This window comes from Lycorma delicatula, chromosome 2 (assembly GCF_047948215.1).
Source record: "Lycorma delicatula isolate Av1 chromosome 2, ASM4794821v1, whole genome shotgun sequence".
In the NCBI taxonomy this organism is placed as follows: domain Eukaryota; kingdom Metazoa; phylum Arthropoda; class Insecta; order Hemiptera; family Fulgoridae; genus Lycorma; species Lycorma delicatula.
The window spans coordinates 35421697-35436978 of NC_134456.1; the positions used below are offsets into that span (position 1 = coordinate 35421697).

The 15282-nt window shown below is 29.2% G+C and overlaps 1 protein-coding gene across 7 annotated transcripts in view; it reads left to right on the forward strand.

Annotated features, from left to right (window-relative positions):
- The window catches only part of Patronin (calmodulin-regulated spectrin-associated protein patronin), a 444149-nt gene that overhangs the window by 5022 nt on the left and 423845 nt on the right, over positions 1 to 15282 (forward strand). Inside the window, exons 1-2 of one of the 7 annotated variants that reach the window (XM_075358664.1) lie at positions 38 to 414; positions 3636 to 3847. The exons of 5 other annotated variants lie outside the window; for them this stretch is intronic. In XM_075358664.1, the coding sequence (XP_075214779.1) occupies positions 3737 to 3847 (111 nt within the window). In that variant the 5' untranslated portion in view covers positions 38 to 414; positions 3636 to 3736. Of the gene's footprint in view, positions 1 to 37; positions 415 to 3635; positions 3848 to 15282 lie in introns of those variants that run through there. One more of the 7 variants, XM_075358665.1, reaches the window with a different exon arrangement.

A 15282-nucleotide genomic window follows, 5' to 3' on the forward strand; every position in this document is an offset into this window, starting at 1 on the left:
TCTAACAGAGGCTGTGTCGTTTCGTGGAGTAGTGTCAGTGATGCAGAGGCCTCCTGCGTAGGCGTTGCTCTTGTTTGGATTTTTTTAAATTTATTATTATTTTTTGTTTTGTGTAGTGTATTGCATGCTTTGTGCTGTACTTACCTTACAGCTGAAGCGCTCTCACAAAGAACTATTTAACATCAGTCAGTGATCAGATCAGTGAATAATCGTTGAGGATTGTTGTATATTGTATTTTATGTGCGGCTGAAGTAAAAGTTTTTTTGTTTGCTTTTTTATATTTATTAAACAATAGTAAAAGTAATAAGGTAAATTTTAGGACAGATAATTACTTCATCTTATCAACTCAGCTACGATTAATTCGTTTGGATTTAACTAATTTTTTTTACTCCGATAGTTTAGATTAGATTTCAGGTAGTTAACGTTTAATTTAGTAATAAATTATACGGTATTTTTTATTATGTAAAGCTATGATATTCATTGTAAGGAATCGTAATGTTATTGTAGAATACCAAATTAAGGAATTTCTTTAAGCTTCATTACGAATCCTTCGTGCAAAAGTTCTTTTTATTGACATTAACAACTTCATTTTTGGGTTGTCAATTGCTCTATCCGTTTTCAAATGTTATGCCAGATCTAATCTTGCGAGTTTTTCTTCAAAAGAATGAGTGTTAGTTAGATTTGAATGCTTTAATTATTAATTGTTTCTGTGTTCTATATTGTGGTTAGACACGAAGTAGTGATTTTATAACAGTTTTAAATAATTTTCATTTTTATTGTTCGTGACCAGTGATTTGATTTAATTAAATTGTTTCTTCATTCTATTTAAAATGCAAGTGGATTTTTGTACATTTATTAAATAAATACATGAATTGTATTTACGTTAGTACTTCCACTAGTTTTCATAACTGTCCAAAATACGTATTCTGTATTAGTTTGTCAAGCCTTCGTTAACGATAATTAGAATGCATATCGCCGTAACCGGACGTAAGTGCTGGAAACCTTTACATATTGATTCTTGCAATTTAATCGCTCGTTTCTAGTTTATTATACTCTGAGTTAAGTAACATTTAATTATGTTGGAATTTTGCTCTACCTTATGGCGGAAATGTATTTCTTCATTAGCGGGATGGATATACGAATATTCTTCACGGTCTTGTTTAATATTAGCTTGTCATAAATTTACATTTACCGTAAAAATAAAAGTGCAGCAGTTTGCACTTAGGAACATCAGATTCTGCTTTAAAAGTTTTCTTTAATGATAGAGGAATACGGTTTGTTTTTAACAGATAGCTGGTAGTTACGATGTTATTTTTACGTGAATTATTAAACACCAAACTTCTTTCAACATTGTTTTAATCATATGAGATTTCAGTTCCGTATATCATATATGTCGGTGTCAATTTGTCTTATAAAATAATACACTCGGTCATGATTTTTGTTATTTATTTCACTGTAGATTAGCTCATGTAAATTTTATAAAACAGAATTTTTCCATTGCGTATTTATAACGTGTGGCGAGCAAGGTGTTTGTTGATGTGTATAATTTAGTTGTTAGCTAACATTATAATTATATTTTTTTGCGTAGAATATTCTGTGTACGGCTGCCTACGAAATAATTTTATAATTAAAACTAAACGTTCTTTAAATGTAGCCTTCGGTGTTCTCGCCGACTAATAGTCAAAACGCGGTAGAGTATTATTTATTAATTATCTTCTAATACGCATTTTTATTTGGTTTGTATACCGATCCTTAGATTAATGATGTGCGATTAGAAGAGGAATGGAACTGTCATAACCTATATGAAGGAGAAATCTTCTTGTCTGTGTAACAAATGAAAGATTTTTACGAGATCGTTCAATAATTAGAGCTAAATTACTAGAAAAATTATTATTTCTTAAATTACAATGAAACTAATCCAATCTTTCATCGTAGTTGGCTACATTAACGTACTTGCTCCATAGTTCTGTGGGCTTTTTTATTCCAGTTTTAAAGAATTGTTCATCTTTTTTTTGAGCCATTCTTAATCTGCTTTTTGTTACCGAACTTGTTATCGGCACCACATAATTTTTTTCTGCCAGATCAGAGTGTAAGGTGTGCGTGTGTCAACATCTCCCAACCCGACTTCTGAATAGAATCCCGTGTCTTTTGAGCAGTAAGGGGCGGGCGTTATCACCCAGAAGTATTACGCATTTTGAGAGAGAACCAGGACGTTTCCTCCTTATTGCGCTCTTATTTTATTTTCTAGCATGTTCTGTAGTACTCTTGATTGTACATTGTTCTTTTGAATAATCGCAATAAATAGTCCCAAAACACTGCACATTATATAGCATTACTGTACCGGTTGACACGTGTTATTTGAATTTTTCCTGGTGGACGAATAAAAACCTTTCCCTAAAAACCGTTGTTAAGTTCTACTCAAACGTGCAGTTTCAGTGTTACCTATTAAATGGTTTTCCTCTGTTTCCGTTCGTGTTTTTAATTATTGAACAACCCTCGTAGATTTATTTTGAAAAGATCAGTTAAAAATGAAGAGAAATAACTTTGTTTCGACGTAACCAATTTTACTGTTTTACGGTTAATTTTATTTCCGTATAAATTAAGAAGTCGGTTGTCCTTACACCATTGAATCCGTTAATTAATGTTAATTACTTCACTCTATTAGATCAGAGCGATTTAATTATTATTAATTAATTTACCATTTAAACTTACAATTCGTTCTTATCGCAAGTTGTTATTAATAAGAATTTATTTTTAAATTAATGGTTCATGCGTTTTTAATAAAACGCATGAAAAGTTTGAAAGAATTTTGTTTTGGTTGCGGAAGTTATCAAAGTAATATTTTTACTTAAGGTTATATATTTCTATTAGTTTTCGATTAACTAAACTCTGACAGTTATCCGTATTTCTTCCTGACGTTCTATAATGTTTAAAAAAAAATTATAGCAGTAAATATATTTGTTGTATTAGTCATTTAAATTAAAACGAGAAATATTTTTTACGCTATACATAATCGTAATTAATGTTTATCTTATTTTCATATATAATTAATGAATCATAAATAATTTGTTTACTCGATTTCTTTCTTGTTTTACGATTGATTGTTTACCGCTGATTATAATACTAAATAGTGTGTATTTTCCAAATTAAATAGTTAATTCTTAATTGAACCTAAAATTAATCCTTAATGATTTACGTTATTCATTTTCTTTATTTTTATTTTTGTACGCGATTAGTCTTATTTTTCTCTCAGTCGGTTGTATTGATTAAATCTTAGGTCGGCCCGAAATTACACAAGAACACCTATCGGGTTTACGGTAATTGGAACAGTGTTACCGGGTCGTAAAAGATCGATCATTTTTTATTTTTGCTCTTATTTTTGTTTCTCTAACTTTAAAAATTTTTGTACCGGCAACGGTGGTAAAGGATGTTTTGTCGTAGTTTTCTATCCGTTAATTGAAGTGGTATATTTTTGTGTTACGAGCAGCCTGTTTTTTTTGTTACTCTTATGAATTAGGTTTTCTTTCTACTGTAAAACGGTTAAATTTATATTTTGTTAGTTGCGTCGGAGTTTAGTTAATACTAAGATAATGTTGCACTTGATAAGATGAAGTAATTAATGACAAAATCGATAGGCCTACGACAGGGGACTGGTAAATGTGAAGTGCGTCGTACGACTGACGGTAGTGTTAAATGTTTCGAGAATCGAACCGAGAACGTCGGATGTGATGAAAAGATGGTGCTGCGTTTGACGACTCTGCTGAGGACACCGGCATCCTCTACTGACGGGGCTGGTCCTAAGGCGTCCCCAGGTTCTCCTCCTCCTTTGGGCGTCTCCCCTGCTTGTGTCAGTCTCTCATAATTTCCATACAATCGCTTGATATTACACTAGCAGTATTAATATCGTGTCTTCTCTCTGCATGTTACAATTAACGTTCGTAATCTCTTATTTTTATACTTGAGAAAAAAGTTACGGCTGCAGTCTGAGAACAACAACCGGTTACATCGCACTGTAGGTCCTCTGTTAATGTGTGTTTTTAATTATAATATCTATTGAAATAAAAACTTTATTTTCTCTTCCTACTTCCTTAATGTTTTTATCAATTTTTTTTAGTAGATAAAATTTTTTTTATTTATAGTATGTATTCATACTATTAAATTGGTACGTGTGTTAAACATGTAGAATAATCGTTATACGAATCGAGTATCTTTAATAAAAATTCTAGGACGTTAATGAGACCACGAATAAGATGATTTTGCGAAAAAATTATCACCCGTTTGTCTGAGCGGTCATCTATCCGGTCAGTTTGAAAGTATTATTCTGGATGCAATATTTTTCGAATTCCATTGTATGTTATCTTTGCCGACGAGTTTCAAGATTGATAAATTTTCCTAATACCGGTCAGGGGAGAACTTTCTTTATTCCTCAGATACTTTTCTGTAATAATTTCATCATATTATTTATTTACTTTTATTTCATCATAAGTTATTATTTATTTTTTACTGTATTATCGCTCGTAAAAAACGAACTAAAGGATTTTAATATATCATATTGAATGTAATAATTAATAAACGTTTTATTATTAATTAATAAAAGTTTTTCATTGTCTTCGTCCAATTTGGGTGTTTCGACAATCGATTTTCAATTGTAATTTTCCGAGTAATATCTACTTCGCCTACTCAGAAAAATTAAAAATCTGATGTGGGCCCACATTTCTTCCTTGTACGCCTATTAAATTGTATATACACATTTTTTTTTTTAAATGAAAAGTACATACAATTTTATTTCATTAATAACTTCTGATATTTTTTTTTATTATTGAATTATTATTTATTGTAACATTTTTTCTACAATCAGAGGTTAATAATTATTAATAAATTGACATATTTAAATTAAAAAAGAAAATTAATAAAAAGGAGATAGTCTGATTGGAACCGATTGCCTTCTCCTTGTAAGATCCAAATATTTCATTAATTAAAATTTTATTTGACTCTGGAACCAATGAAACCAGTACCACTTATGATATATCTTTGAAAAGCTCTCAATGAGGGCTTATTACTGCAGTTAAGAAAAAGTACAAAATCCAAATGTTTTTGGATTTTGGACACTTTGGGTTCAGTCCATTGCAATCAAAAGGGGAAGTTCACAACTAGATGTTACAACAGTCCTAAATCCAAAATTCCAACATCCTACGGCTAATCGTTTTTAAATTAGCGAGATACAAACATATGTACGTACGTAAAGACGTCATGCCGAAACTAGTCAAAATGGATTCAGGAATGGTCAAAATGGATATTTTCGTTGAAATCTGAAAGCCGAAATTTTTTGCGATCACAATATTTCCTTTACTTCGTACAAGGAAGGGTAAAAAACTGATGCGTTCATTTTTATTAAGTCGAGTAAGAATACGTACATAGTGGTTAAATTGTTATTATAATTCCAGGGGCGTTATGGATTTAAACATTTTTTTAAGTGCTTAAAATTTATTTAGGAATATAGCCAATTATATTTAATTATTCTGGACTATATTCCTTTCTGTTTAAAATATCACATGGGATTCTTCTTTACAATTATTAGAAGCGAGTTATTAGATTAAAAAACAAAACTTATGGGCAAATAATACTATTATCGTACTTTTTTCTAGTTTTGCAAGTATTTATTTATTTAAGATAACGCGATATAGGAATTTTCTTTCAGGTCTGAAGTTTAGAAGGAATTTCTCCTTTTTTAATTTCTCTTATATTAGATTTATTATCGCTTTAAGGAAAGGGAAAAATTAAGTTAACGGTTTTTTATGAAAACCGTGTTGTAAAAATAAAACTTAGTATTAGCTTATTGAATTAAGTCTACTGCCTGTCATTTATGTCATCTTTGAAAAATATAATTCCTCTAATTTTAAAAAAAGTCACGAATCAACCGATCACAAATTTTTTTAGATGTTAGCGAACAATTTTTTTCATTTACATTTCTGTACAGTTTACTGAAAAATTAATAAAACTTTAACACATATTCATTGGTAAAATATTGCTAATAGATTGTTATTTTCAATAATTCCCAAACATTCAGACTTGATTTGATAATTTTTGTAATTATGAAATTGTATGTATCTATCTATATGTATATATATATATATATTGTTTCTCGATAGAAGTTTTAAGTAATTTGTTCCAGTATTGTCATATAGTCATAGCTCGTGTAAAACGGTTAAGGTAGAAAAACTTGTCAGAATCTGTTTTTCTGAAAGTTATGTTGTTCATTTTGCAGACGTTCACTACAGCAAGTTAAATATCACATGCGTTTACGTGGGCTTGGCATGATGATGTACAACTAAATTCGGCTCGGTGAAGATGAGCTTAAAACCACTAACCTTGCTGGAAAATCTTACTTTTAGCCTGTCATATGATGTAAGACCGATTCCGATTCCTTTTTTTAACTGTTAAAATTATTTATCGATTTACAATTATTATTTTAAAGGATGGTTTGCCTTGCGTTTTTTTTTTTATTGACGTCTCCTTAACGCGTAGAGTGTTTTATTCGTAAAGCTCCTGGATACTTACATGGTATATATTCGCTAAGATAATTGCATAAAACTGTTGGCTACTTGTACAGTGATTAGTCTTTATGTTCCCGAAAAGTAAATAATTTTACTTTTATTGATGGTATCTGATGTTACATTTCTTTAATTTTTTTATCCTTAGTTTTGAAGGTTTTCCTCAAAATCTATCTATACCAAGCGTTTCGTTTTACGTTAAGAAAATTCCAATCTATTGCGAGTTATTAAAGGAGTGAAAAGAAAATTAATAAACAAATTAATTATTCTTTTTTTTTCCAATGTGAATGTTATTACGCATATATTCATTTGTTTGATTTTAGTTTTTGCAGTTGTGTTTTTATAACGCGAAAACATGCGATTGATTGTAATATTCTTATCAGAGTACAGCTACTATTATAATAACGATATAATCGGACACGGTTTTAAAATTAATAGTTTGATAAAAGTTTAATGATTAGATAACACACACACACACACACACTTGTGCAAATAAAACGTGGAGTCAAATAACAAGAACTACATAAATTATATTTAGTTAAAAATTAATAAAATTCGCGTATATGTACGGATGTCGACATTTACTTTAATGTTCAATTTTTTAAAGATTGCTTTGTTGACTGCAATTGATTTGATTTTTTAATTTTCCTTAAACTTGTTTCATACATCTATAAATCGGCTGTATCTTTTTAATGTCTACAAGTAAATGTTAGCAAACCGCTGAAACCTATGGAATTTGATAGGGTGAAATTCCTAGCGAGAGATTGCCTTCAATCTAAACATTGTATTTTTAGTATAAAATTTATTATAAAAGAAGCTTTTTCCTAAAATGAAAAACGACCAGAGAAGAATCTAATCCAGTATGTAAAACCTGTAATACCGAAAGTTATACAGTAAAGAATTAGGACACGTTAATATGGAACGGATATTCCCTTTATGAAGCTTTAAATCTGTTTATAATTTATGACTAATTAGGCTTCACAATACGTCGCTGATAATACGGATGTCCGATTAACCGGACCAATTTTCAGTTTTCATTTCTATTTTTTGTAATACATTTTATGTATTTAAAAATGAAAATAGTATTCCTTTACCGATTATTATTTCTAAATGGTATTTTAGTAATAAATAATTTTTAAGTAGCTACAGTCCTGCGTTAGTAGTTATTTTTTTGTGAGTTAGCCTTTTTACCCGTGAAATTTATTGTGATTGGGTATGTAAAATGAAATTATTTTCTTTAGTTTTATTGATGATTTCTTTTTCAATTTTTCTAAGATAAATTTATTATTCGTTTCTTAAATTTTAGCATTTTAGATACCGTGCAGTACTTATTAAATTGAAGGAAAAAAGTTTTATTGCTCTACTTGTTTTCGGTTAAGTCTTTAAGTCTTTTTTTCATTTTTTTTTTTTTAGTCAACAATTTTAAATATTATCGAAATAATTTTTACATCGCGAGAAACTGCATAATATTAATTCCCCTTCCCTCTTTTTTTTAATAGTACTTGATACTGAGTCTTGTTTTTTTTACGTGTTTTCATCTACCTTGTATGTTGTCAAGATGCTTTGTTATATAATCCAAGTATTCATTACCTGAGGACGAGTTGGTCGTTGCAGTTTAATATAGGTGTTCATCTTTATTCAAATTACTGTATTTACGTAACCTGCCGGTATTTATTATTTTATGTGTGAACAAGAATAATGTTAGATCGCTTTTTAATTTCTTTATTTTCATCTTTTTTTTTTTTTTGTTTAACCTACGATGTTTTTTACAGTTAGTCTGTGTATATCGAGTGTGATTTGTTTGTTGTAATTCTATTTTCTTTTCTTCTTTGAAAAAAAAAATAAAATAGAAAAACTGTTCGAGGGAGAATTGAATTTGTAACTCGGATATGTTTAATAGGTGTTTGAGTTTAACTTCGAATATAAAAAGTAACGAATCCGGGCCGGCTTGCTGAAATATTGGCAGTATGTTTACTTTTGATACGCCAACGAAAAACAAAATCTGAATTCGAGCTTCACGAAGTACACTCTTAACTGTTCCACGTATTAATATCTTTCTAACGTAGAAGAAATATTTTAAAGGGTTCCTCTTAGGTTCTAGGCTACGTTTAAGAATCTTTTTAAAAGGCTATGTAATTCCCAAACGGGTTGAACTTTCCTGAGAATCTGGTTATCATGCCCTCAGAAAAACGAATGAAGCTAAAGTACTCCGCTTCAAGTATCTTAAAAATTAGCTCTTCTTCCCCACCTTATTGCATTAAAATAATTTTTCTCAGTGATAGTTCTTCACGTGAAATGTGTCATCGTTGTGTTAATTTATGAATTTTTAAAAAAATAGTTTGTGTATGAAAAAAATCCTTATAATGACTTTCTGTCAAATTCTTATCGAATTACATGTTGTATAACTTTTACTTTTTTATCGTGCTTGTACATACAAGTTTGAACTCTTCTTTAAAAACTACAAAAGGTATGGTGTGTTTTCATTAAATTTTACGATTATTGTGTACGACATTCTAATCAATCCGATTATTACCTATGTTTTATAGCTTACACCCTTGACTATTTCCCAGTACGAAATAACTTTTTTCTTTTATTAAGAGTATACTTTTAATGGTTAATTTTTCTGTTTTGCTTGTAGCTTGTAGTAGAGTTCGTACTAGAAAGGAAAACCGCTAGGCCATCTCACCGGCTTAACGTTTGAGATTTTTCTAGTTCTATATTTGTGTTCTTGTAATTTTTGTTGTTGTGTTTTTATTGAAACTGAATGTTTTTTTTTCGTGCAAACCGAGCTTACTAAATCTGCAATCCTGTTTATTTTGGTTAAAATTCGAGGAAAATATTATGAACGATGGTTCAGTGGAGAAAAATTTGTGCGTTAATTAACGTTTATAAGATTATGTATTAAATTGATTGCTTTTCAAAATCGAAACGAGTTGATAAATAATTTTTATATACGCGATTTAAGTTCAATTCAAAAAAAATCGCGTAAATGGAATGAATCAAAACCCCAGTAAAACAAAATTTGCCTTTCATTTTAATAATGTAATGTAATAATGTAAAATCTGATGTGGATACCACATGACTTCCTTGTACGTGTATTAAATTACATGTACAAATTTTTTTTAAATGAAAAGCACATAACATTTTATTTCATTAGTAACTTCTATTTTATCTTTTTTTTTATTGAATTATTGAACATGTTTTCTATAATCAGAGGTTAATAATTATTAATTAATACACATATTGAAATGAAAAAAATAAATAAATAAAAAAAAAGTGAGATGAAGTCTGATTCGAACCGATGTGCCTTCTCCAAGTATTTCATTATTAAAATTTTATTTGACTATAACTGTGGAACCAATGAAAATAAGTACCACTTATGATACATCGTTGAAAAGCTCTCAATGGCCTATTACTGCAGTTAAGAAAAAGTCCACAATCAATTTTTTTTTGATTTTGGGTTTTTTTGGACACTTTTGGTCCAGTCGATTGCAATCAAAAGGGGAGTTGCACAATTAGATGTTACAACAGTCCTAAATCCAAAATTTCAACATCCTGCGGCTAATGGTTTTCTGAGTTATGTGAGATACATGCGTACGTACAGATGTCACGCCGAAACTAGTCAAAATGGATATTTCTGTTGAAATCTGAAAACCGAAATTTTTCGGGATCACAATACTCCTTTACTTCGTACAAGGAAGTAAATATGAAGAAATGAAAAATCAAAGGTATATCTCATTTAAACCCAAGGCCAATTTTGTTTCCACCCTTTTATTTAAAGTTTAGCTCATTAGATTTAAGCAATTTTTTTTGTATAGAACTTTAATTGTTTGGATAAGCCTCTTCTGTTTAGTTTGTTATTTATTATTTTTTCGACTCAGAAAAGCAGTAAAAAACAGTTAAATTATAAATTTTAATGTACTTGGGAATTTTTTTTTACCTGTAGTCTGATTTCGCCGTATTTGGAACTGTCCTTTATCTTGTGGTGGGTACCTAATAAATGATTTATGTATCGTTATAAAATTCAAAAGAACTTTCAATAATTTATAATTTCTTTACTTTAAATTTATTTCGATTTAAAATTTGATTAAATTAAAGAGCAAATAAAACCCTAAAGAAACAATAAAAACATGTTTTGGAAATTATTCCTTACGGCAGTTGTTAGTTATAATAACTCTCATTATTAACTTATTATTATTATTAATAATTTTTTTTTTATTACATTTTTATCCGTTAAGTCTCGCATTTTATTTAATGGAGGATGTTACTTCGTTTCGTATTATATTACTTGGTCATCTAATAATTATAACATTAAGGGACACTGAACTCATTAATTTAACGCGCGCGGGTGTGTGTGTGTGTATATATATATATATATATAAAAAAGACTCATTATTGTAGCTGCAGTTCCAGAAACTAACTATATTTAATTAAATTTATAAATCCTGTAGATAGTAGTATTTCAATCTCAACCTCATTTCTATTTCAACCATTTCTTTCATCAGTACGGGATTACTGTTTCTGTAAAATTATTTTTTTCTGTTTCGTCTATTTATTTTATTTATCTTTTTGTAGTGAATTTTAGCGAAGTCTCAGCTGTTCGTTTGGTATTAGTTTTTTCTTTAACTTTATTTTATTATTTTATATCTATAATTTTTAAATTAATTATTTTATACTTATATTACACTCTATTAGCGCGTTTCGATATCTTTGTTTCTTTTCTACAACTAACCATTATTTTTATGTGTTCCTATATACTTCCAGTGTTTTATGTTTCCTTCATCCCAAAAATAAATTTTATATATAATAAATATATATAATAATAATTTATATAATAATTTAAATAATAATTTATATAATAATAATTTTATTTTATATATATAAATAATAAAATTTCATATATATATATATATATATATATATATATATATAGATATATAAAATTTGCTCGGTCAAATGGTGTGGTTAGCAGCATCTTCTAGATCATTTAATCTCGAGTTCGATTCTCGGTAAGCAGCTGACTTTTTTCATTCACCTCATCTTCGTGGTTAAAATCGACTCCGGAGTGTACAGTAAAAAAAAAAAATTAAATTTAAATATATCTGTAATTATATTTACGTTTCCAAAAAATATTTTTTAGTGAGAAAGGCAACCAGGCCCAATTATATTTCTTTCTGTTGTTGGTATTTTAAAGGGGGTCATTCTTTTTGGTCTGTGATAGCGCCATTGATATGTCTCCGTCGGATAAACAAAAGGAAAATGGGTGTTCATATCCGCGTACTGGTGTTAAAAGATGATCGGTTTGTGATGATGCCACCATTAACTCGCCGTGTTTGTTGATGACGCATCGCATCACAATCCGGCTGCTTTAGCTTGCAAGTTAAATTATGAAATAAGATGATTTATTTTGTTAATGCGATGTATTTTATTATTATTCTGATTTGTGTTGCTTAAATTATTTTCCTGGGGTCTTACTTCACCCGTGTTTTCCCTATTCCGTAAAGTATTTCTAATTCCTGATTATTATTCCGCGGAAAGAAACGAAAATGTTACCTGCGCATTGATCGTTCATCGGCTATTAAAGCGATAAATTTTAACATTTAAAGCCTTTGTGTGCGGGGAAATTATTCGAGCACCGATAACCCTATAGTGCTACCGTATTATCATACCGCTATAGCTTCTGCTGCTATTAAACCACTGAAACCTTTTGAATTCCTTCTGTTTGTGAACGCTTTGATCTTATCTCGGTCCTTTATTGATCAACGATTCGGGGGAGGGGATGGTTCTTATGTATCGGTCAGTCAGGTTATTTAATTATAGAACTGCTATTTTCGGCCACGCGCCCGCACGATATTACCTGATTCTAATATGTAATTAATTTTGATAACATTATTCAGTATGTTAAAGCCTTACTAATATCTGATTCGCAAGGTGTGCGGTTAAAAAGTTTCATTTGTATTTTATATATTGTATTCTGATATTTAATTAATTTTTACTTGTATTTGTTAAAGGATCACTTTATTAAAGATTTTCTATTACAGTTAGGAATTTCCTGATATAAGAGGAATAATATTCGTTTTGAATCATTTAATTTATTTAAAATCAATTTATAAACTAATTTCAGTTTTGAGTATAAAATTAATTTCAAGTAAAATAACCGAATAGTGTGCTTTTATCAAGAGATTAAATACAATTATTTTAAACTGTATTTTTTCGTATGGGGAAAAATATATATACATAATTTTTTTTTTGTAATGAAATTTCTTGGATCAGAGTTTAAGATTGTTCCTCTTTGTATTGCTTCACTTACATATAATATTTTTCCGGCAAATTTAGCTAGAATAGCTACATTAAAGCAGACGTGGTCTTATCAAAAATTGGGTATCTGGTTTTTTTTACATATCTTTACGTTTTAGGGTCCACCTAGTTCATCTAGACCAAAAAACATATGTATGTGCATACGTATGTGTGTCGCGCTGCTTTTGGCCTTATTATATTTCAGGATTGACTAAACTGATTTTCTTTAAATTTTAGAGAGAACTTTATTAAACCAGATTTGTTATGTAAATTGCATACATAAGTAATTCAAAAAATCTTTTTTCGAAAATATTAATCCCACCTAAAATTGAACTACATTTTTTTTGTTCTTTTTTCTTTCACCCTTCGGTTTTAACATTTTTTGGAAGTTTATATTTCATATATATAGAGAATTATCAAGAAATATGTACAATTTTTTTAAAATTATAGACTCCGGATCTAAAATGCAGAAAGTTCTTGAAAATTTATTGTTGTTGTTGAAGGGGTCGTTAGATTATGTACATTTTTTTAAATTTTTTTATTTTTTAGGTAGATTTCATAAGAAAGCTACCTATTGTAATGGGTACCATGATTCGACTTCCGGAAAATGTCAACATATCTTCGCGTGTCACATACCCCAGACCTCAAAACTACCTTCAGCTCAAAAGTTTATTTATATATTTTTCACTTTCAAAATTTTGACCCAAAATCTCGGTCGAGTTCGTTAACGGCCAAAATTGGACCACGAGGATGGAAGTGGGGGTGGCTTTTTCGAAAAAACAAAATATCGCTGTAAATTTAAGTAAAATATTGAATTCGTCTAAAGTTCTTACGATTTTTTGGATAAGGGCCTAAAACTTATGTAAGTAAAGTTTATTGATATTGACACCAACCATTGGCTCAGGGAGTTGAAAAAAATGGGATTTTGAAGACAAAAAAATCATATCTCCCTAGGCACAGTATCGAATCGGTTTAAAGTGGTCGTTAGTCCTCTAAACAGTACCAAAACCGTTTGTCTGAAACAATTTTTGATATGACCAACCCTTATGGCAAGGTATGACCAAAATGTTGTTGGAATTGTAAGATGAGTCTTGTCGTATACTAAACATGTGAAACTTTTTTCACATGCAAACATTGTTGTATTGAGTAAATTTGAAGTTTTTCCTAATTTTAATATGGAAATCCTTTTTATCCCCTACTTAGCACTGGTAGATTTCACCATTTTCATTTCTGGTGAAATCTACCTCCGCCTTCCAGCGTGCCGAAAGGGATTTTTTTTGGACTTAACTCTTTTAATTTTTATTAATATTTTATTCTTAATCACTTAAAGGGCTATTAAAATTAAAGTAGCTTTGGCAACTTTATTTTATCCGGACCCAAAATGAGAAGCATTTATTTCATTACTTTCATAAAATTTAATCAGTGTAGCCGGGAATAGTTTGCCAGTTTTGTACATATATATATATATATATATTATACTTACGTAAATTAAGTTTTTGCTTTGGTAGTATGAAATTGATTTTTACACCTTAAAAAAAATACCAAAAGCAGCCGAGACTCAAACCCTGGAATAATAATAATTATGTTATTATTTATTAGATGATAATTATTTATATTATTTTTGTAAGTTAGTGTTAACGTTTTGTTAAATAAATTGAATTAAACGACTAATTTGTTAAGGTAAGAAGGTAGTAGATTTGAAATTTCATTATGAGGTATGAAATATTCTGTTTATTGTAAAGTAAATTGTAACTAGAGATACAGTAGATGGTTGGTTCATTATTTGGTTGGCGTATTGTAGACGATTCTAATACAATAGTGGCAGATATGGAACGACATTTCTGTCGTGTAAGCCATTATTCTTGTTCAAGTTAGTTGCGCGGTACGTACTTCATCATTTATACATCATATTCTGTAGTAATATAATTGAATTTAGATTGTTTTCATGATGGTTATTGCGTTTGATAACAAAATATATATTTTATCTTTATAACTTATGTAATTAATTATGGACGTATTTGCAAATCTAGCATAATCAGTTTTACGGATTATATTTTTTTACTATCATAGTTGTAAATATTAATAAAAAATTATATATTTAATAATTATTATTTTTTATTTATGAAACGAACATCGTCAGTTTTAACAAAGTAAAAATTGTTTAAAAACTTACGTAAATCTTTTACGATTGAAGACTAAAAATCTTATTAATGAATTTGGTATAAACTTATATTATACCACAATTCCTTATATTTCCAAAATATTTATTCACATATCCTATTTTGAAAAATTTGACAGAACTCAGAAATTCCGATCTGTTTTTGTGTACCTATAATTTTTTAAATATTTTCTTAACATGTATGATGTTGCAATCTGTTCAACTTGTGAACAATAAGCTACACTCCCCCACGGCTCAGTAATATGAGGATGACAT